Source organism: Ornithorhynchus anatinus, unplaced genomic scaffold (genome assembly GCF_004115215.2).
Source record: "Ornithorhynchus anatinus isolate Pmale09 unplaced genomic scaffold, mOrnAna1.pri.v4 scaffold_264_arrow_ctg1, whole genome shotgun sequence".
NCBI classification, from domain to species: Eukaryota; Metazoa; Chordata; class Mammalia; order Monotremata; family Ornithorhynchidae; genus Ornithorhynchus; species Ornithorhynchus anatinus.
In genome coordinates, this window is record NW_024396743.1 from 737,271 (window position 1) to 757,538 (window position 20,268).

At 63.4% G+C, this 20,268-nt stretch overlaps 2 protein-coding genes across 10 annotated transcripts in view; one reads left to right on the forward strand and one right to left on the reverse strand.

Annotated features, from left to right (window-relative positions):
* Positions 1–19,549, forward strand: TMEM94 (transmembrane protein 94). Of its 6 annotated transcripts, none has more exons than XM_029056856.2 (32): positions 1–94; positions 5,135–5,268; positions 9,429–9,548; positions 9,788–9,915; positions 10,160–10,296; positions 10,691–10,893; positions 11,081–11,232; positions 11,343–11,445; positions 11,542–11,628; positions 11,914–12,030; positions 12,200–12,256; positions 12,561–12,665; positions 12,970–13,158; positions 13,273–13,476; positions 13,663–13,984; positions 14,378–14,551; positions 14,819–14,921; positions 15,016–15,233; positions 15,687–15,868; positions 16,128–16,266; positions 16,409–16,524; positions 16,653–16,752; positions 16,876–16,984; positions 17,179–17,368; positions 17,447–17,524; positions 17,729–17,814; positions 17,903–17,984; positions 18,196–18,350; positions 18,440–18,534; positions 18,630–18,723; positions 18,853–19,029; positions 19,116–19,549. In XM_029056856.2, exons 2-32 carry the CDS (start codon positions 5,245–5,247, stop codon positions 19,186–19,188), a joined length of 4,119 nt encoding a protein of 1,372 aa, XP_028912689.1. In that variant the 5' UTR covers positions 1–94; positions 5,135–5,244; the 3' UTR covers positions 19,189–19,549. The 6 variants fall into 6 exon arrangements, with proteins under 6 accessions (XP_028912689.1, XP_028912690.1, XP_028912691.1 ...); XM_029056857.1 differs by lacking the exon at positions 1–94 and adding an exon at positions 846–888; XM_029056858.1 differs by lacking the exons at positions 1–94; positions 5,135–5,268 and adding an exon at positions 7,061–7,306 and having other exon boundaries at positions 18,907–19,029.
* Positions 19,506–20,268, reverse strand: part of CASKIN2 (CASK interacting protein 2) — an 11,871-nt gene continuing 11,108 nt past the window's right edge. For all 4 annotated transcript variants that reach the window (XM_029056862.2, XM_029056864.2, XM_029056860.2 and 1 more), the window contains one exon: positions 19,506–20,176. In XM_029056862.2, the coding sequence (XP_028912695.1) occupies positions 20,080–20,176 (97 nt within the window). In that variant the 3' untranslated portion in view covers positions 19,506–20,079. The remainder of the gene's footprint in view (positions 20,177–20,268) is intronic.

Consider the following 20,268-nt stretch of genomic DNA (forward strand, 5'->3'; position numbering starts at 1 on the left):
CCCTCGGCTTGCCAGCACTGGAAATGGCGGCGGGCCTCGGCCAGGCCCCGGGAAAGTGAAGCACGGGGCGGCGAGAAGGACCGGCCAAGGCCCGGTGAGTACGAGAAGGCCCTCTTGTCCCCTGCCCTCTCCTCCTTCCCTTCCCCACTCTCTCTTTTCCCTCCTCTCCTTCCCTTCTCCTCCTTTCCTTCCCTTAATAATAATAAGGGGGTTGTTAAGCTGTTGTATATACCAAGCTCTGTTCAGAGCTCCGGGGTAGGTACTACTACTACTAATACTGTTGGTATTTAAGCGCCTACTATGTGCAGAGCACTGTTCTAAGCGCTGGGAGAGATACAGGGTCATCAGGTTGTCCCACGTGAGGCTCACAGTCTTCATCCCCATTTTCCAGATGAGGTCACTGAGGCCCAGAGGATAATAATAATAATGTTGGTATTTGTTAAGCGCTGACTATGTGCAGAGCACTGTTCTAAGCGCTGGGGGAGATACAGGGTCATCAGGTTGTCCCATGTGAGGCTCACAGTCTTCATCCCCATTTTCCAGATGAGGGAACTGAGGCCCAGAGAAGTGAAGTGACTTGCCCACAGTCACACAGCTGACAAGTGGCGGAGCCGGGATTCAAACCCTTGACCTCTGGCTCCCAAGCCCGGGCTCTTCCCACTGAGGGATGCTGTAATGAGGTTGTCCCACCTGGGACTCACAGTCTTAATCCCCATTTTACAGATGAGGTGACTGAGGCCCAGAGAAGTGAAGTGGCTTTCCCAAGGTCACACAGCAGACAAGAGGCAGACCCGGGATTCCAAGTCATGTCCACTGACTCCCAAGGCTGAATCTGTTGCTGTTGCTGAATTGTACATTCCAAGTGCTTAGTACAGTGCTCTGCACAGAGTAAGTGCTCAATAAATACTATTGAATGAATGAAAGGCTGTGCTCTTTCCACTGAGCCATGCTGCTTCCTTCCCTTCCCCTTCTCTCCTCCCGCAAGCATCTTCTGACACTCACCATTCCTCTTCTCATAGATGTCCTCCAGCTTTCTGTGCCTCTACGCATCACACAAAACCTCACACAATCAGCTTTGAGGCGCTCTGCCATCAGGCCCCACCTCACAGCTAATCTTGTCACCCCCTAACCCCCCCAACTCTCTGTGTGCGATGCTCCCGAGCCTGCCATCTCACCATTCCTCACTCTCCCTCCCCTCACCCCCAAGAAAACTGCCCTCATTGTCCCCCATTCTAGGATGCACCCCTCGCCCCCCAGGTGACAAATTTCCCCATATCCATGTCCCTCCTGGAATCCCACCTCCTCCAACCAGCCTTCCTCAATCGATTCCCACCAGCCATCGTAACCACTTATTTATGAACCCATCTATACCCAACTCAGCACACTTATATATATCTGTATTCATCATTTATTTTGATTACACTTGTATCTGTCTCCCCCACCCTCAGAATATGAACTCCTCGTGGTCAGGGAACATGACGCTTCTTTGGTTTGAATTTTCTTAAGCTCAGAGTACAGTGCAGTACACCAAGTGAGTACTCAATAAATAATAATAATAGTTATAATTATTGTGTCATCCTTTGAGCACTCACTATGCGTCAAGCACTGTCCCAGTCTCTGGGGTGGATACAAGCTAATCGGGTCAGACATGGTCCCTGGCCCACATGGGGCTCACAGTCTAAGTAAGAGGGAGATCAGGTATTGAATCCCCATTTTATAGATGGAGAGTTGGAGAAGTGAAATTACTCACCCAAGGTCACACGGCAGGCAAGTGGCAGAACAAGGATTAGAACCCTGGTCCTCTGACTCCCAAGCACAGGTTCTTTGCACACTGCCCCCCAGCATGGGCTCTGACTGATGTGGTAGGTTTCTACTCTTAGTTCAGCGCCTTGCACATAGTGAGCACTTAAGAAATACCATTATTATCACTCTGATGTGATCATCTGCGCTTGTAGTCCCTCCCCACTCTTGGTCTCGCTGTGCCCCCTTGCTGCCCAAGCTCATCTTATCGTTATCCACTTCCTCATCCTTATTTCAGAAGTCGTCCGGCCCGTGGGCTCCAAACACTGTTCCCAAGGCTGGAGAAAGGAGACAAGGACAGTAGGTTCAGACAAGTCCCCGGGCCACACCCAATTTCCCTATTTCCTGTTCCTTTCCACTCCCCCTACCTCCCTTTTCATAGCCACACTGTGCCCTTGCCTGTAACCTTCCTCTTCCTCCTGGGTGGGGAGAGTAGTAGTAATAGGGTTGATTTAGCTCTGTGTGCAACACACAGTACTAAGCACTGGGAAAGAAATTCATACATGAGATATCGGGAGTGAACCCTCCTCACCCCAAAGTGGTCCCTCCAGAAAAACCTGGACCACTCCACTCCTTGGTCCTTGTATGGCTCTGGGACTCCCTCTTTGCTCCATTATTATTATTATTATTATTATTATTGTTATTATTATTATCACTGTTGTGAGCCAAGAACTGGGTGCACATGATTCCCAGTCCCAGGTGGACACGCAAAGGAGAAGAAGTCATGAGTTTTCAACCACTTTATCTTCGGAGTGTTCCCGTAAAATGGACAGTGTTCCCATTTTACTGCTCAGGGAAACCGAGGCCCAGAAAGACCAGGAGATATTGGTCTAGGAAATCAGGAGATCCAGGCCCAGAAAGGCCAGGAGACAGTGCTCCAAGGGGCTAGGAAACCCAGGCCCAGGAAGGCCAAGAGCTTGGGTCCTCCTAACTGCCATTTTGTCTGCTAGGCTAGACCTCTTTGGAAGTTAGAGCAGTGGCCAACCCAAGACCGTCAGTGCCTCAGGAGGTCCCAGGTGGCATGGACACCTGAAACCCATAGATGATCTAAACTGGACACCGGCAATAGGCACATAATCCGAACCCACTTTGGCCAGCTCCATTACTTCCTTCCCCTTAATCTCTTCTGACTTGAGTTGCCACAGGGAGCAAATCGGCAGACTCTGTTTCCTGACCATCCCTTTCCCAAAGGCCTTTGGCATGGGGAGAAGGCCTAGAAAGGAGAGCATTCCGGGGGCAAAGGAAACCAGCCCAGAGAAAGATCATTGAGAATTGCAGTTCCGGCCTTTGGCTTTCTCTGGGCCCGGGATGACTGGGACTTTGGGACAAGGGGGAGGGAAACGAGCTGGGATGAGGGGGGTGGGGGTGGGCAGACGGCGGAAGAGGAGGGGGAAGAAAATACTTTTCAGTTCTATTTTGAGGACTCGCCAGGGGTGGGGGTGGGGATGAGGGCGGGGGAGTGCCAGCTCAGATCCTTGAGATTCCCATTCCGAGAGCCAAGCCAGTGGCGAATGGAATAATGATTCTTCCGTCGCTGCCTGCCTGTCATCCCCTCTTACTGACAGACTCTGTGTATGTGTGTGTCTACTTTGTGTGTGTGTCTACTCATCTCTGAGTGTGTATCTGTGTATGTGTAACTGAGGGTGTAAGTGCATGTGACTGTGTACTTATCTATGTGTATGTGTACAGTCTGAGTGTATGCGTCCTTAACCATAGTCTGTGTATGTGAGTTTGTGAATGCAACTGAGTTTGTGGCTGTATGCAAGTTTTTCTTGTGTGTGTGTGTGTGTGCGTGCTAGGGGGCTAGGAGGGCAGCCAACAGCCAGCAGATTCCTAGGTCGATGTCCTGGCAGACAGCTGGTTGCTGACACGTCTGTTCATCCCAGACTACCGCTACCCTGGTTCTGGACCTGGGCCCCTGAGTGGCCACTGGGCCTACAGCAGTAGCCAGGGTGAAGCAGGAATGGGACTTCATGAGCAGCTCTCTGCCTCCCCTTGGCAGTGCTGCCCTGTGGTCAGTGCTGTCGGGAGCACCACGGCTACGCTCCCTGCCTCCCCTTGGGCATGCTGCCCTGTGGTCAGTGCTGGGGATGGTACCATGATCACGCTCCCCGCCTCCCCTCGGGCATGCTGCCCTGAGGTCAGCACTGAGGGGTTGGGAGGGGAGTACCATCTCCATGCTCCCCACCTTCAGGGAGAGTCTGCTGTGATGGTGAAGCATCTGTGAGTCAGGGAGAGCACACGTCCAACTGAGTGGACCTCCGCTCTGTCAGAGCGTGAGGAGAGGCTGCACAGCTTTCCAGGGCGACCTCTTCGTCCCTTCCCCGGAAGGACAAACTCCCATTTCCACGAGCCATCCCATCTGGAGCTGCGGAATCCTGGGAGGAAGTTAAAATCGGTCCTTCCCCGGCTCCCCCTTAGCTGCGGCCGTGGCTGGCCGGGGGACGGATGAAGACCGGCGGCAGTGGCAGGAAATGGAATGCTCGGGAGTGGGGCCGCAGGGGCTGCAGTGTCCCCATGACATCCTGTCCCAGGGGGCTGGGAGTAGGGGGAGAGACATTCACAGGGTGAGAGTAGGGGAGACAGAGGAGGCGCCAGGTACTGGAAGCCCCTCCCCCATCCCCCAAGCAGCTTCTGCCATCACCAGGGGAATGAGGGACACCCCCAACCCCAGCCCGTGTGAGGTGGCGAGAGGGGAGGGGAGAGGACTGGCTGGCTAGGGGAGGTGCAGAATGGCAGGGTATGCTGGGCTCTAAAGCCCTCAGACCTGGACTGAATTGCATCGGCCCCCAGCCGGGCTTGGAGCATTCTGAAAGAGACTGGCTGGTTCTGGTCCTGGTCCCAGTCCTGATCCCCGTCCCGGTCCCGGACTCCAGAACCCTCCAGCTGGGACTTGAGGACGTGGCTTTTATGCCTCCTGATGGGTTGACTAGCTCCAGCCTCTGATCCAGCCTCTGACTGTTGGGCCTGCACCCCTGCCACCCCAGCCCCTTCAGTTGACCCTGAAAGGAATAGAGACGCCCACCCCCCCAGGAGTGCCTCCCTCCTCCCCCTGCTCCGGTCTGGGGCTCAGAGAGTAGGGCGTCGGGACTCCTGAACCATTTGCATCAAGGTCACTGACTCCCTGGGGACCTTGGGGGGAACCCTCTGGCTCCTGAGGGCCAGCAGGCCGAGGGTCATCTCAGATGAAAGACTGTGAGCCGGCCAGCAGGAACGGGGTGGGGGCACGAGGGGAAGCCCAGGATGGAGCCGCCAAGTTGACCGGGGCCCAGTGGGGAATACCAGGCATCGGGGATCCTCCCCCATTCCCAAATCCTACCCTGTGTCTCTACAGGTGCGGCTGCTGCCATGATCAGGCCGTCGGGGCCCGTCCGGGTCAGGGAGGAGCCGTTTCCCCGGGGGTGATTGGGTCCCGCCGAGCAATGCCCGCTACGTGCTGGGGCCATGGACCGCGAAGAGAAGTGTCAGGTAAGGCTCCCGGGGGCCCGGCCCGAATCCCTCTCTGACGGGGCGAGTCTCTGCCCGGGAGAGCTGGAGGCTGTGTGCTCAGATGCCAGCCGGCCCTGGCCCCTTCTCAGACTGCCACCCTCCTCTGGTGCCTGGCACGGCAGCGGGCGACCTGGGGCAGGCGACGTCTTGGACTCGGTGGGGCCCTGAAAGATTACGTCCCGGAGGGGATGGCGGGAAGTTGGCGGCGAGGTCTCTAACTGATCCCAAGGAAGGGGTATGTGGGCCCGGGCTGGCCACCCTGCTATGCGGGATAACCCCCGGGAGCCCCAGCAGGCCTCAGTTTGGTGTTTCCCCAGGCTGGGCAGGCAGTAGGGGAGTGGGGAGGACGGGAGGAGGGCAGGGTCGGGCTTGGCGGTGGGGGATGGAGGCAGAGGGTGGGGAGGCGAGCGCCGGAGAAACCCTGACCTCGATTTGGGAAACGCATGGACTCCTGTCCTTGTGTCATGTCCTGCCGTGTACCTTGCCTTGGCTCTGCTGGGGCCCCGCTGGGAGCTGAGCTGCTGGCCTGGGTGGGGAGTCTGAGGCCGGTGCTCCCCCCTGTAGTCCCGCCACACCAAATGGGGTCATCAGGGAGATAGTGGCGGGCCCCCCCGTCCATCCCCTGTCCCTCTGTCCGGCCTTCCCGCGGGCCGGCCCTCACGTCTCTGCTCCCTCTGCGTTCGTGAGGAGGAAGAGGAGCTTGGACTCCTGAACTTGGGCCTGGAGAAACAGGTCCACTTCCTCTCTGACCCTTCCTCTTCACCCCCTCCCTGCTCCCCATCCCCTTTATCCCTTCCATTCCCTTGTCCTGAGCAGAGTCAGCACCCAGTCCTACTGGCTATGCTTCCTCACTGACCACTCAGTGCTCCAGAAGCCTCCGCTCCCTCGCTGACCACTCAGTGCTCCCGGAGGCTCCGTTCCCTCGCCGACCGCTCGGAACCTCCCAGGGAAGCCCAGAGTCCCATCCTTCCCGTTGTTTTTCCTGCTGACCTTCTCACCGATCTCCCCATTGTCCTTACTGACCGGAGTCTGTCCCTCCACTGCTTCCTGTCTCTCCTGCCCTCATTGTCCTCGGGACAGCCTTTGCCACCACCACCTCCAACACGGCTGCTTATTATCCTCTGGGCAAGACCCCTCCCCGCCATGCCCCACCCCGTCCCTTGCCAGCCATGCCCTGCCCTTCTCCCTCTCCCCATCTCTCCCATCCACACTCCTCGCCCTCCCCCCTTCCTCCTCACTTTGTGCCGGGATTGTTTTGGGCCCTGGGGGAGGGGGCCTCACTCTTGGCACCCCTAGGCTCCTCCCTGGTGCTGCTGGAGGTGAAATTGACCCCCTCGGCCTCTGCCAACCTGCTGATGCTCTCAGCCCGGTGCCCATTGTTCCCCTCTGCATCCTTTCCGCAGCTCCCCCGCTCCCCTCCACCCCCGGCTGCTCAATCAATCAGTCGATCAATCAGCCCCTTCCCCAGGCGAACAGCTGTGGGGCTCAAGGTGGCCGCGTTGCTCCATCTGACAGGATCTTTCTCCGGGCGCTGGATCGATGAATCGATCGACTGACAGGGAGAACCTCCGGCTCTCTGCTCTCTACCTTTCTCCCTCCCTCTCTCCTTCCTTCCCTCCCTCCCTCCCTGCTCCCTGCCGCTGCTTTCCTCCTCCTCCCTCCTCCCTCCCTGCTCGTTGCCATCGCCGCCTCCTCCCTCGGCAAATCTGCAGCGTGACTGGAAATAGGCCGAATTCATCAGCAGAGCAGAGTCTCACTCTGCCGCTCCTCCCTCCCTCCCTCTGCAGCCCCAGACTGGTGCTCTCCCGTTCTCTCTGTCCTCCTCCTCGTCCTCCCCTTCTTCCTCTTTTCTTGCTATCTCCCCGAGTCTGTCTCTGCTCTGTCTCCGTATCTCTGACCCTGTGTCTGCGGACAGGTTCGGCAGTTGGTCTAGGGGACTCTTGGGGCTCAGCTGTTCTCCCCGATGGTCATTAAGTGGGCCGAGCTGTGGCTGCCCCCGCAGGGCAAGGGCACCAAAGTGAGTACGCCGAACCTGGTCTACCCGCCCCCGGGGACCCCTGGAGCCACCGGGTTTGATTCCGGGGGTCCCGGGGCTCGGGCGGGGGCCGAGAGAGGCGGGTTACCGGTGGAGGGAGGGCCCGGGTCTGGAGTCAGAGGAATTGAGGGGGCCTGGTCATCGGGGGCACCTGGCGGGGAGCTCATGCCTCTGCCTGCAGGGGCTCCCCCAGGGAGGAGGAGGAGGAAGAAGGGTCCAGGTTGCCTGAGTGAGACTCCTGATGTCAAGTTGGAAGCTGGGATCGGGGGAGATGGAATGAATGCCTGGGGTTGGGAAGCTGGGGCCCCGGAGATGAGTGGAGTGAGGAGCAGGAATAGCGGGGGATGGAGCCCTAGGGATTTGGCGGGGAGGGGAACCCAAAGATGAGAGAAGTGAGGAGGCCCTGGAAGGTGGGGGAGGCAGGGGAATGACGGCAGAGCCGACCTAGGCCTGGACTGGATCTGGGGGTCGACAACGGTGGGCAGGGAGGGAAGGAGGGGAGAGACCAAGACAGCAGCCTGGTGCCCGGGGTTCAGCTGAGCCCTCTGAGCCTGCTCCTGCCCTCCTCCTGATCCCAGTAAGGCCCAGGCTGAGCCTTGGCAAGGAGTAGTAGTAATAATATTTATTAAGCACCTAGTCTGTGCAGACCACTGTATTGAGTGCTGGGAAGAGTATACAGATGGGAATTAGACTCGGATCCTGGCCTCGGGAGGCTCCAGCCGGGGGGCCTAGGACACTTCCCTCTAAGACCTCATTTGCCCCCGGCCCCTTCCCCGCCCCCCGTTGTGTCTCCCTTCAAGCCAGAGGGTTTGAGGGGCCCGGTGGTGTTTGGGAGGCTCAGAACAGGGGAGAGACCTGGGTGGGTTTGCCAAGGGGCTCGCTGCTTCTGCAGACAAGGAAGGCCTCAGAAGCTTGATGGACCGAGATCAGGACAGGGTTCTGATTGCCAAAACAAACCACGTCCCTGGAGGCCACCGGCTCCTCCCGGGAGCCCGGGCTTGCTGTTGGCACTTAGAAACCCTGGCAGAGTCTGCCTGCCCCCCCGCCTCCCTCATCCCGGCCCATGGGTCGGCCCCACGGTGGGAGGACTGGCAGGAGTCCAGAGGGGGTCACTGGGCAGCCTGGCTTGGGCCCAGGCCCCGGTGCTGGCCGCCTACAGGAGAAATCACGTTTTCTCTGGCCCCTGGGGCGGCAAGGACCCAGGGGGGCGGCGGTGGGTGACTAGGGTGTCCAGGTTGGGGTAGTGGGGAGCCGGGCAGTCAGTCAGTTCCCACACGCCAGCTGGTTCTCCCGGGGGAGGCGTCAATCCTGAGGGCTGGGCCTCCCCCAGCCAGTGATTCTGTAATTGCTGGTCTGGAGAGTCTAGCCGGGAGTGGCCAGACACAACACCGGAGGTGAGGGTGCGGCCACCGGTCAGCCCCTCTGTCTCCCCCGCCCACTCTAGGCTGGAGAGTCCCAGCCTGGGCAGAACGCAGACCGCCCACCGAGGCAGGCCCGGGGAGGTGGCAGTGTCTGCTCACCCTGCTCCGGGCCCTTTGCTGTGGCCCCAAGACCGAGAAGGCCCCAAGTCCAGCCCCCCGTGACTAGTAGCGGCCATGCCTCATTGAGTGCCCTTACCGCCCCCCTGCTTCCTTGCCCTCTCCTCCCTCCTTCATTGTCCTCACCCAACAGTACCCACATCTTCCCCGAAAAAAATTAGGAGGGAAAGGTTTTGGCTGAGCTGAACACCTCTAGCCCAAGTATGGTCCCCCGGGCCTTCCCCCGGAGTCTGGGGAGCCCCCTACCACAGTGAGAAGCCGATCTGGAGAGACCAAGGTGGAATGCAGTCCTGCTTGCCGGGGCTGGGGGTGGGACGTACCCTACTGGTCCCTAGGGTCTTCCCCAAAGCTGGAGCCTCTTCCCTGGATCTTCCCGCAAGGAGTGTGGGACTTTTTAGGGGGGGTTACTCCCTTTACTGACCCAGGGAGGCTTGGGCTCATGGACTGAGAAGCCCCCCTTCTCTGCGGGTGGAGGAGGAGGAGAAGAAGAGGGAGACCCAAGAAGGGGTGGGCTCACAGGGACAGCTGCTGAGAGACTTGGGGCCCTGTCCTCCCCACCCCTCCAGCCCGAGCCCCCTTTGGCCCTGGGCCTGTCGACGAGGAGAGCCCTGACCATCCTGAAGGAGCAGCTGAGTGCCGTGCTCCAGGCCCACCTGAAAGAACGCAACAACACTGTCACCTGGAAGGTCGGTTCCCATTCCCCCTCCCCAACCCCAACAAAAAGCAGCCTTCCGTCCCTTGCCCTCAAGGGCCTGACGATCGCACCCACCCGGACCCTTACCTGGGGAAGGGAGGGGGGAGGACACAAGGCCATACGACACCTGCAGGAGAGGCCCTGGCGCCCCTCGGTTTTGGGCCTGGCTCTGCCCTGTCCAGGAGAGCTGCGGGGGGTCCTGCTGAGCCCCGGTGTGTCATCCTGGAACAGGAGGTGTGGACAAGCAGTTTCCTGTACCACGGGAACCGGCGCTCCTGCTTCCACTGGCCGGGGGCGCTGCTCATGCTGCTAGCCGCGCTGCTGCTGCTTTGCTGTCGCCGGAGCCAGCCGCTGGGAAGGTACCGCAGGGTGCTCGCCCCACAGCCCTTCCCACCCTACTCCCCACCCCATTGAAACCTCTCCCACCAGGCTCCACGGGGGCTGGTGCGAGGCTCTTCCCTCCCTGGCCTGGGGTGGGCGCGTGGGCAGTGAGGGACCACCGGAGCCCAGAAAGCCCGGGGAGGTGTGGCGGGCCGTGGGGCAGGGGGCACGAGGGAGTCGGTACCGTTCCCCCGACCGGCTGTCGCGTGTGTTTCCTACCAGCGAGGGCGTGGAGGTGGTGAACGCGGCGGCCATAGTCCTGCTGCTGCTCCTCAACCTCCTGGTGGTCGGGCAGCAGGAGCGGCTGAAGCGCTGTGAGGTGGCAAGGCGGCTGCAGGGCATCATCGATGGCATCCACGGTGAGGCCCCGCCCCGAGGCCGGACGCGGCCGGGCCGGGGCACCGCTGGCTCAGGTGGTGGCGGCTCTCTGGGCCGTGGGCATCCTGGACCACGTCGGGGGCCGAGTGGCCTAGGGAAAAGATGGGAAACCCAGGTTCTAGTCCCGGCTCCGGCACTGGCCCGCTGCCCTGTGACTTCTGGAGGGTCACTACACCTCTTTGGGCCTCGATTTCCCCTTCTGCAAAATGAAGATGAGATTCCCCACTCACCTTCCCCCTGAACCCGTGAACCCTGGGTGGCGTGGGGGACTGGGCCCGATCCGATGACCCCACGCTTACCCCGAAGGGGATAGAGGACCGCCTCGGGCCCGGGACCCGGACGAGTCACCCGTTCCCCTTGCTACGCACCCTCCAGACGCTCTCAGGGACAGCCAAACGCTCAAGTGGTCTGACGCCATGTATCCTGACCTGCACATGCCCTTTGCCCCATCCTGGTCCTTACACTGGGCATACCGTGACGGACACCTGGTCAACTTGCCCGTCAGCCTGCTGGTGGAGGGGGACGTGATCGCCCTGCGGCCCGGCCAAGAGTCCTTCGCCTCTCTGAGGGGCATCAAGGTACCGCAGGCACCTTTGGGGGTGCCCCCAGGCCCTCTGGCAGAGACCCATCACTGCTGGAGGCCTGGCCTGAGCACGAGTGACCACTGAGAAGGGGCCGGTGGGTTGGCTGGAACAGAGCCCATTGGCTGACCGAGCCTGTCGTCGTCACCCCCATATCTTCCCCGCACCCCCCAAACACCATCAGGATGACGAACACATTGTCCTGGAGCCTGGGGACCTGTTCCCGCCCTTCTCCCCACCCCCATCCCCACGAGGAGAGGAGAAGAAAGGGCCTCAGGACCCCCAGCAGCATCGGCTCTTCCGCGTCCTCAAGACGCCAGTGATCGACAACGTCAGGTAGGGAGGCCCCTCCCTCTCCCCTTTCCACCCCTCCCTCTGTGGTTGACATCAAGGGGTGGGGGAGCTCAACCCCTTCCTGCTGGGACGGTTCTTCCCTCCTTCCCCAGGTGGTGCCTGGACATGGCCCTGTCGCGGCCAGTGACGGCGCTGGACAACGAGAGGTTCACGGTGCAGGGCGTGATGCTGCGTTACGCGGTGCCTGTGGTCCTGGTTGGTGCTGGGGACGGGGAACCCTGGGCACAGGGGTGGGGCGGAGGTCAGGCCGGCCGGGCTGCTGACCCTGGGGCCTCGGCCGCTGTGCCACAGGCTGGCTTCCTGGTCACCAATGCCCTGCGCTTCATCTTCTCGGCCCCCGGCGTCACTTCCTGGCAGCACACCTTGCTCCAGCTGCAGGTACGCGACCCCCTCGGCTCCCCTTCGTCCCTCCCCCGCTCCAAGTGGAGGGGTCGCGGGGTGGTTCTTTTCCCCGAACCCCCTCCTCACTCATCCCGTTCCCCCTCACAGCCCCGCCTTCAGAGCCCGCCCCTACACCGCAAACCCTCCGGCCCCTGAATGGGGGAGGAGGAAGGGTGGGTGGTCCCGGAGGCCCGAAGCTGGGCTGACAGGGGTTTCTGGAGTGGCCTGCTGGATTCCCCTCTTACCCCCGCCCCCTGCCATCCCTTCCACCTCTGCCCGCAGGTGAACGGCGTCCTCCCCATCCTCCCGCTGCTCTTCCCCGTCCTCTGGGTTCTGGCCACAGCCTGCGGCGAGGCCCGCGTCCTGGCCCAGCGGAGCAAGGCCCCACCCAGCTCCCTGGTGGGCACCCCTGCCCCGGTGGGGGCAGGGAGGGACTGGAGGGAGGTGGGCGCCATTGGGGGGTGATGGGAGAGGCCCCCCATAGAAGAGGCTCCTACCTTGGGGGAGCGGTGCCCAGCCACCCTGGCCCAGGGCTGCTCGTGACAGTGCCGCTTCTCCCTTGCTGCAGCTGGCCAAATTCTCAGAGGATACGCTCAGCAGCTACACTGACGCCGTCTCCCCTCAGGTACCGTTTGCCTGTGGCTCCTCTCTCATGCCGCCTTCCCCGCTGCTTCCACTCCCCGCCTCCCCACCTCCAGTCGCAGTCGGGGTCAGTTCCCTCTCGGGCCCACCCAGCCGGCCGCTCACTCTCTCTCCCCGCCTTCTGGCTCCCCCTGCATCAGCGCTGTTTACTGAGCGACGTCGAGGGGGTCTGAGGGCCAGCATCATGGGTAGGAGGCGTGGCTCCTGAGCCGAGGAACTTCTCGGGGCCTCTGCCCCACCCAGGACTGACAGGCCCTCTCTCTCTCTCTCTCTCCCTCGCTCCACAGGAAATGCTGCGCTGCATCTGGGGTCACTTCCTGCTGGTCGTCCAGGGCAAGTCGCCCACCCTGAGTTACACCTCCAGCCTGCTGCACAGCCTGGGCTCCGTCACGGTGAGACCCCGCCGCCCCCCCCGCCTCCTTGGGAGAGAGGGAGAACTCCCACCCACGGGGAGAGAACCTGGCCCACTCTCCGGGATGGGTGGGCCCTGGGGGTCCCTTCCACCTTCTGGGTGACAGAAGCTTCCGGTGCTGGGATCCAGCAGACAGACCACCTGCTCTCTGTCCGCGAGGCCCCCCCGGCCCCCGCAGGTCCGTGGAAGGCCCAGGCACCCAGCCCCTCTCCCGACCGGATTTAGATGACCCTTGGGGGATGGGCCGGCGCTCACCTCTCGCCCCGGCCCCCGCCTCCACCCAGGTGCTGTGCTGCGTGGACAAGCAGGGGGTTCTGTCCTGGCCCAACCCCAGCCCCGAGACCGTCCTCTTCTTCAGCGGGAAGATGGAGCTGCCGGCAGGGAGCCACGAAGACCTGGCCGAGGAGGATGACGAGGCCCTGTCCGCCCGCCCCTTCGGCCACCCTGAGGTAGAGGAGGAGGAGGAGGAGGAGGTACGGCCGGCACCCACGGCCCGGCCCGGGAGGGCCCGGGGAACCCGGGGCGGGACCCCCAGCCCTGAGGCCACCCAGACCCCGGCCTGACTGCACCCTCCCCGGCCTCCCCAGCCCCACGAGTGCGACGCCCTCCTCTCCGGCCCCCTTGGGGACACCCTACAGCTGGTCAGCGAGCAGGAGCGTGGCGGCTGGCTGGGGGACGGGCCCAAACCCCTGGAGCCTCCCAGCCACCGCAGGCCGCCGGGGCGCAGCAAGCACCCCTCCGGCTCCAACGTGAGCTTCGGCAGGGACGGCGAGGACGAGGAGCCTAGAAAGGTGAGTCGGATGGCAGGGAGAGCAGGGCCAGACCCCCGTCCGCTCCCCGTCCCGGTATCTCGTGACCGGCACGGGGCCAGATGGGATTGGGCGGGGTCCCAGCTCGGGGGGCGGGCTGGACCTAGGCCTCCGGGTCCCAGTGGCCCCCGGTGACCTCGCCCCGGCGCCGCTCCCCGCCCCGGCCAGGCCATCGGCCAAGGGGAGAGCGGCGCCTTGGAGGTGGAGGCCGAGGACCTGGTGTGCGACTACCACCTGGAGATGCTGAGCCTGTCGCAGGACCAGCAGAACCCCTCCTGCATCCAGTTCGACGACTCCAACTGGCAGCTGCACCTGGCCTCGCTCAAGCCCCTGGGGCTCAGCGTGCTGCTCACCCTGTGCGACGCCAGCGTCGCCGACCGCCTGTGCCGCTTCTCCGATCACCTCTGCGGCATCGCGCTCCAGGACGGCCACGGTGCCGTGCTGCCCGTCCACGTGCCCTGGGGGCTCTGCGAGCTGGCCCGCCTCATCGGTACGCGGGGGGCCGGTCCGTCTCCGGCGGGATGGGAGGGTCACACCGCCAGTGCCAACCAGTGCCAGCGGGGATGGGACATACCTGTATCTTTAAAACTAAAAAAGAAGAAGAAGAAAAAAAGCACCTGCCCCTTGGCTCGGAACGAGACGCCAGCTGGCCTAATTGTGCTTTTGTTATAAACGCCCGTGTTCCTGGTGGCCAGGGGCCCTCCCCAGCTTCGGCATCCTGGGCCGCCGCCCCTCTGGGGCCGCGTCAGACGCACCCGGCCTGGAGCAGTGGCTGCCGGAGGGGTGGAAGCAACTGCTTAGTCTGATGGCCCTAGGTCTCGGGGGCGGGAAGGGGGACCCCTGACCCCGTGACATTCTCCCTTCCCCCCGGTCTGTGCTGCAGGGTTCACCCCTGGGGCCAAGGAACTGTTCCGGCAGGAGAAGCACCTGGCCCTGTACCGGCTGCCCAGCGCCGAGATGGTCAAGGAGACGGCTCTGGGGAAGCTGACCTGTGTCACCAAGCGGCGTCCCCCCCTCAGTCATATGATCAGCCTCTTCATCAAGGATACCAGCACCAGTGAGCCCCTCCCTTTCCTGACTTTCTTCACCATTCCAAGGCTAAGGGGTTCCCAGAGTTCAGTTATGGGGCCAGACCGGGCTCCGGAGGAGGGACCCAGTCCACAGATTCTCTTCTCGGCCCCAGCCCCCAGAACCCTTCTGCCAGGGTGGCTCACTTCAGCCCAGCTAGGCCCAGAGCCCCAGATGTCCCAGCCCAGGGTGCAGAGCGGGTTTGTGGGGATCAGAGGCCTGGGGATCCACCTGCCCTTCCCTTGTCATGTGCCAGGCACAGAGCAGATGCTGTCTCACGGCACTGCTGACGTGGTTCTGGAGGCCTGCACCGACTTCTGGGACGGCACCGACATCTACCCGCTCTCCGGCTCAGACAGGTGGGTCGTGGGGGAGAGGGATGCCGGGGCTGGTGTGGATGGTGGGTGGCTCCCTTGGGCCTGCTCAGCCTGCCCCCCGCCCCCCACCCGGTAGGAAGAAGGTTCTGGACTTCTACCAGCGGACCTGCCTGTCCGGCTACTGCTCCGCCTTCGCCTACAAGCCCATGCACTGTGCTCTGTCCACCCAGCTGAATGGCAAATGCATCGAGCTGACCCAGGCACCCGGGCACAGCGCCATCTTCACCTCCTGTGAGCTGCCCGGCACCACCCCCATCAAGCACAGCTCCCGCCGCAGCAGCTGCAGCTCAGATGGTACGCCGCGGGCCGCGGGGAGGGTCAGGCTGTGGGCCGGGAGAGGGGATGGGGTCTTGCCCCCCCCCAAGGTGGGGCGGGCCTCTGGGCTTGGACCCGGCCTGTCCCCCCACTCCAGGGGGCGGTCTCCGTGGACTCCCGGTGCCCGAACTCCCCATCCTCACCTTACTCCCGCGTGACCCGTTACCAGCTGATGGTGGCCTTGTTTCTTCTCTCCTGTATGTCCATCCATCTGCCTGTCTGGTCTGACCTGCGCATGTGTGTGGTTTGCGTGTGACTCTGTCCTCCCACACGGGTGACTGGGGTTTGCCTGGGTCTGTGGGTTGGGGGGGTATGTGTGTGTGCACGCGCGCACGTGTGCGCACACCCCCGCCCCCATCCATTCGGGACCTCTGTGTGCATGTGTGCATCTGGGCCCATGTGTGTTGGGGGTGTGCGCGGTGCGGCGTGAAGAAGGGATCGGGGAGGCTCTGGAGCCGGAAGACTGCGTGCAGGCACTGAGCGGCCAGATCTTCATGGGCCTGGTGTCATCCCAGTACCAGGCGAGGCTGGACATCGTGCGTCTCATCGACGCGCTCGTCAATGCCTGCATCCGCTTCGTCTACTTCTCCCTGGAGGACGAGCTCAAGAGCAAGGTGTCCGTGCCGCCAGACCCCGCTCCCCGCCTCCCGGCCCCACGCCTTCAGGATCCCGCTCCCTGCCTCCGCTCCCCACCTCCGGACCTCAGACACTCACTCCCACTACCTGCTCTGTCCTGGGCCAGGGCACCTGTGCTCAGCGGCCTTGGCTCCGCCCCTCACCATACGCCCTCACCCCGGGCTCCCGGTCCCGCTTCCACCCTGCTCCCCAGAGACCCCCTGCGCTCAGGGGGCCCTCCCTCCCTCCCTCTTACAGGTGTTCGCGGAGAAGATGGGCCTGGAGACGGGATGGAATTGCCACATCTCCCTGACGCCCAACGGGGCGCTCCCCGGCTCTGACGTCCCCCCCTCCAGCCCCAGCCAGGCGGGCTCCCTGCACGATGACCTCAACCAGGGTCAGGCCCACCCCGGGGCGGCGGCGAGGTGGTGGGCCGGGAGCGGGGAGCGAGGGTGGATCTCGGAGGGTGGGGACGAGGGGCCCGGAGGCCCAGGAGCAGGGGCCGACCCCGTGGGGCGTCTCCCCCTCCCGCCCCGCAGTGTCCCGGGACGACGCCGAGGGGCTGCTGCTCACCGAGGAGGAGGGACACTCGGACCTCGTCAGCTTCCAGCCCACCGACAGCGACATCCCCAGCTTCCTGGAGGACTGCAACCGGGTGCGGGGCACTGGGGCGGGGCCGCAGCGGGGGTCGGGGGACCCGGGCTGGGGTAGGGGTGGGGCCGGGCTGTGGCTAGAGCCGGTCCGTGGAGCGCTCATCTCACTGCCCCCACCCCATCCCTGCAGGCCAAACTACCCCGGGGCATCCACCAGGTCCGGCCACACCTGCAGAACATTGACAACGTGCCCCTGCTGGTGCCCCTCTTCACCGACTGCACCCCCGAGAGTGAGTCCTGTGGGAACGGGCACCGGGGGTTTTGGGGAGGGGGGCGGTGCAGTGTCTGCCCCCTCGGCGTGCCCCCCCGCCCCTTTTCTTATTTTTTGTCTCTCCCCGTCCCGCCTCGACCAGCCATGTGCGAGATGATCAAGATCATGCAGGAGTTCGGCGAGGTGACCTGCTGCCTGGGCAGCTCAGCCAGCCTGCATAACAGCTGCCTCTTCCTGCAGAGTGACATCAGGTCGGTGTTGAGATCCCGGCCTCGACGGGCCGGGGAGAGGAATCGGATGGGGAGACCCGGGATCGGGTTCCTTCGGGGGCGGTCGGACTCGCTGGGAGCCAGGGGCGGCCTCAGTGGGGGCGAGGGCACTTAGGGGAGGGAGCGCGACCAGAAGGGAAGTGGCCCTGAGGTGGCATCTTTCCTCTCCTCCCCAGCATCGCCCTGGACCCCCTGTACCCATCCCGCTGCTCCTGGGAGACCTTCGGCTATGCCACCAGCACCAGCATGGCCCAGACCTCCGACGGCCTCTCGCCCCTGCAGCTGTCCGGGCAGCTCAACAGCCTGGCCTGCTCCATGGCCCTCAGCCAGGAGGAGAGCTGTAGCATCATCCGGCTCATCGAGCAGGTGGGACGCGGATGGGGCCGGGGACCGGGCTCTGGGGTGGACCTCTGGGTTGTCCTCACACCGACCTCGTCCCCCCAGGCTCGCCACGCCACCTATGGCATCCGGAAATGCTTCCTGTTTCTGTTGCAGTGCCAGCTGGCTCTCGTGGTCATACAGGTTGGAGGAAAGGAGGGCTCTCCTTCCGGGTTCCCCGACGGGGAGGTGGATCTGGGGGGTGGGTCAGAGGCAGTGGGGATGGGCAGGGGCCTGGCTGGGGCTCTGCCCCAGGGAGGGAGCACCGGGAGAGAGGAGGAACCCTTGGCCACCTCGTAGGCATCCTGCCCCTGGCCACCTCAAGCCTTTCCCCGCGCCTGGGCGCAGTTCTTGTCTTGCCTAGTACAGCTGCCTGCGGTCCTCAGCACCACCGACATCCTGTGGCTCTCCTGCTTCTGCTACCCCTTGCTGAGGTGAGCACCCCAGTCCGGCCGGGTTCCCCCCGACTCTTCCCTCCGGCCTCGGAGGCTGCCACTGCCCCCCTCTTCCTCTGCCTTCCAGCATCTCTCTGCTCGGGAAGCCCCCCCACAGCTCCATCATGTCTGTGGCCACGGGAAAGAACCTCTTGTCCATTCCCAAGAAGGTAAGAATAGGGCCCCTCGTGGGGGCGGAGACCCCCAGCAGCGTCCCCACGGCCGCACGGATATCCGGCCCCAGGGGGCTAGAGGTGGGGAGAGAGCCCGTAGAGCAGCCGGGTGAGGGCCGGGGTCCGGGGCACGGATCGGGGCGTCCGGGGCCGGCCCCCTCCGCCACCCCACTGGGGCTCCCTTCGCCCTCTTGGTCGTCCTCCCCAGACCCAGCACTACTTCCTGCTCTGCTTCCTGCTCAAGTTCAGCCTGACCATCGGCTCCGTCCTCATCTGCTTCGGCTTCACGCTGCAGAACTTCTGTGATGTCGCCCGTGCTCACAACCGAGGCTTCTCCAACTGCACCTCCATCCTGCTGCCCAGGTGCGCCCTGTCCCCACCGCCGAGGCCGCCCCGTCCTCCTCCGCGGCCCGGCCCGCTGATCCCCTGCTCCCTCTCCCATCCGCCCACAGTAACGCAACCGGTGCCCCCGACTGGGTTCGTGGCTTCCCCAACGGGCTGCTCCTGGCACAGAAGCTCACAGCCGCCCTCATCGTCCTGCACACGGGTAAGCTCCTAAGTGCCCCCAGCCCCTGAGTCCCGGGGGATCCTCACCCCCTCCCCTCCTCCGCCGACAGGCTCCCCCTCTGCCCCCTGCTACAGTGTTCATCTCCATCACCCACGTGCACCGCACCCAGCCCCTGTGGAGGAAGAGCCCCTTCTCCAACGTGTGGTGGACCCTGACCCTGCCCGTGGTGTAAGGGGGAGGCGGAGGCAGCCAAGGGAGGTGCGGGGAGAGGCGGGGGTTGAGGGGTGGCGTGGCGCAGAGCCGGGAGGGCCCCGGCCGAGTCCCGTCTCACGGGCCTGGCACGGTTGGGGCGGGCAGTCTGCTGGGACAGGTGGCCCAGACAGCCGTGGACCTGCAGCTGTGGACATACAGGGGGCGGGACGGCGAGGCGACCTTTGGCCTGGGCGACGTGCCGCCGCTCACCTGGCTGCTGGGCTCCCTCTCCCTCCTCCTCGTGGTCGTCGCCAACGAGATCGTCAAGCTGCACGAGATCCGGTGAGCGGGTGCTCCTGGGCTGAGCCTCGGCCCCTCCCCCTTCCCCTCCGGGGACCATCCTGACCCCTGCCCTCCCCCTCCCGCAGAGTACGCGTCCGCTATCAGAAGAGGCAGAAGCTGCAGTTTGAAACCAAGCTGGGCATGAACTCTCCTTTCTGAGCCGCCTCGCCGGGGGACACAGCCCTGGCCTTTCCATCTAGCCACCCGAGCGGAGCCCTGGGCGTGGGACGTACCCCGGGGTCTGCTGTGTGGGCTCCAGCCCTGCCCCCTGCATCTTCCCCTGGCCCGCCACAGGCCTCGGGCTGGCACTGGAGCTGTAAGCCCCAGCCTGGCTGGGCGAACCCCACTGCCCAGGCGCCCCCCCCCCGTACCACCCCTCCCCGCAAACCACACACACACTCAACGCGGCAGGAGAGCAGGGTTCAGCCGGGTTTTTACCACTGTAGATTTTATACCGGACACAAGCCTCTCAGGGCAGAATGTAAAGACTGATTTGTATTAAATCTCCTTAAGTTGCCTATTGGCAGTGACTGCTGTGAGAGAGTTAAGGGTGGGGGGCGGGGGAGGCGCCAGTGACCCCCTCCCAGGCGGACAGACACAGCTGCCGCTGCCAGAGCTGGAGTGAACGGTTTCATTGGTGGGAGGTGGCCCAGATGGGTCTGGGGGTGGGAGGGCTTGGGGGGGGGCTGCTCCACCCCTCCCCCAGGTTAGTTAATATAGAATAAAATTCCATTTAAAATATATACAATTCTCTCTGCTTAAAAAATAACATTTACAGTTGAAAGGAACTGGACTCGGTGGGGAAAGAGATACCAAGCCCCCTGGCCTCCTCCCCGCAGCAGCTCCAGGGCAGCCAGTGGCAGTGCCAGGGGTGGGGACGGGGAGAGCTGGGGAAAGAGCACGCCTCCCGCCGGCCTGTGAACCCAGCCCGCTTCTAACTAGGGGCCCGGCTCCTCCAGCCGCTCTCCCGGGGCCGTGCCGGACTCGGGGCGGGGTCGGACCCCTTTGACGTCGGGACGATCACGCGGATGGTCGGTTGGGTACCAGGGCTCAGTCCAGCATGGCATCCAGCTGATCGGCCAGCGCGTCGAACATGGTGCTGATGTCGGCCAGGATGTGCGTGGCGGAGGCGGCAGGTGGGCCGGAGCTGGTGGGAGGGAAGGGAGAGGTCAAGGAGAGGAGGACGAGCCGGAGCTGGGGGGGAGGGGGGTGGGGGACGGGCCAGGAAACGGCGCTCGG

Bases quoted from the DNA above. Each gene is read 5' to 3' on its own strand.
- TMEM94 (XM_029056855.1), top strand. From the start codon at position 7,253: ATGGTCATTAAGTGGGCCGAGCTGTGGCTGCCCCCGCAGGGCAAGGGC. The intron at 13,159-13,272 runs GTACGGCCGGCA...CGGCCTCCCCAG, and splicing joins AGGAGGAGGAGGAGGAGGAG to CCCCACGAGTGCGACGCCCT. The intron at 17,369-17,446 runs GTGGGACGCGGA...TCGTCCCCCCAG, and splicing joins TCATCCGGCTCATCGAGCAG to GCTCGCCACGCCACCTATGG.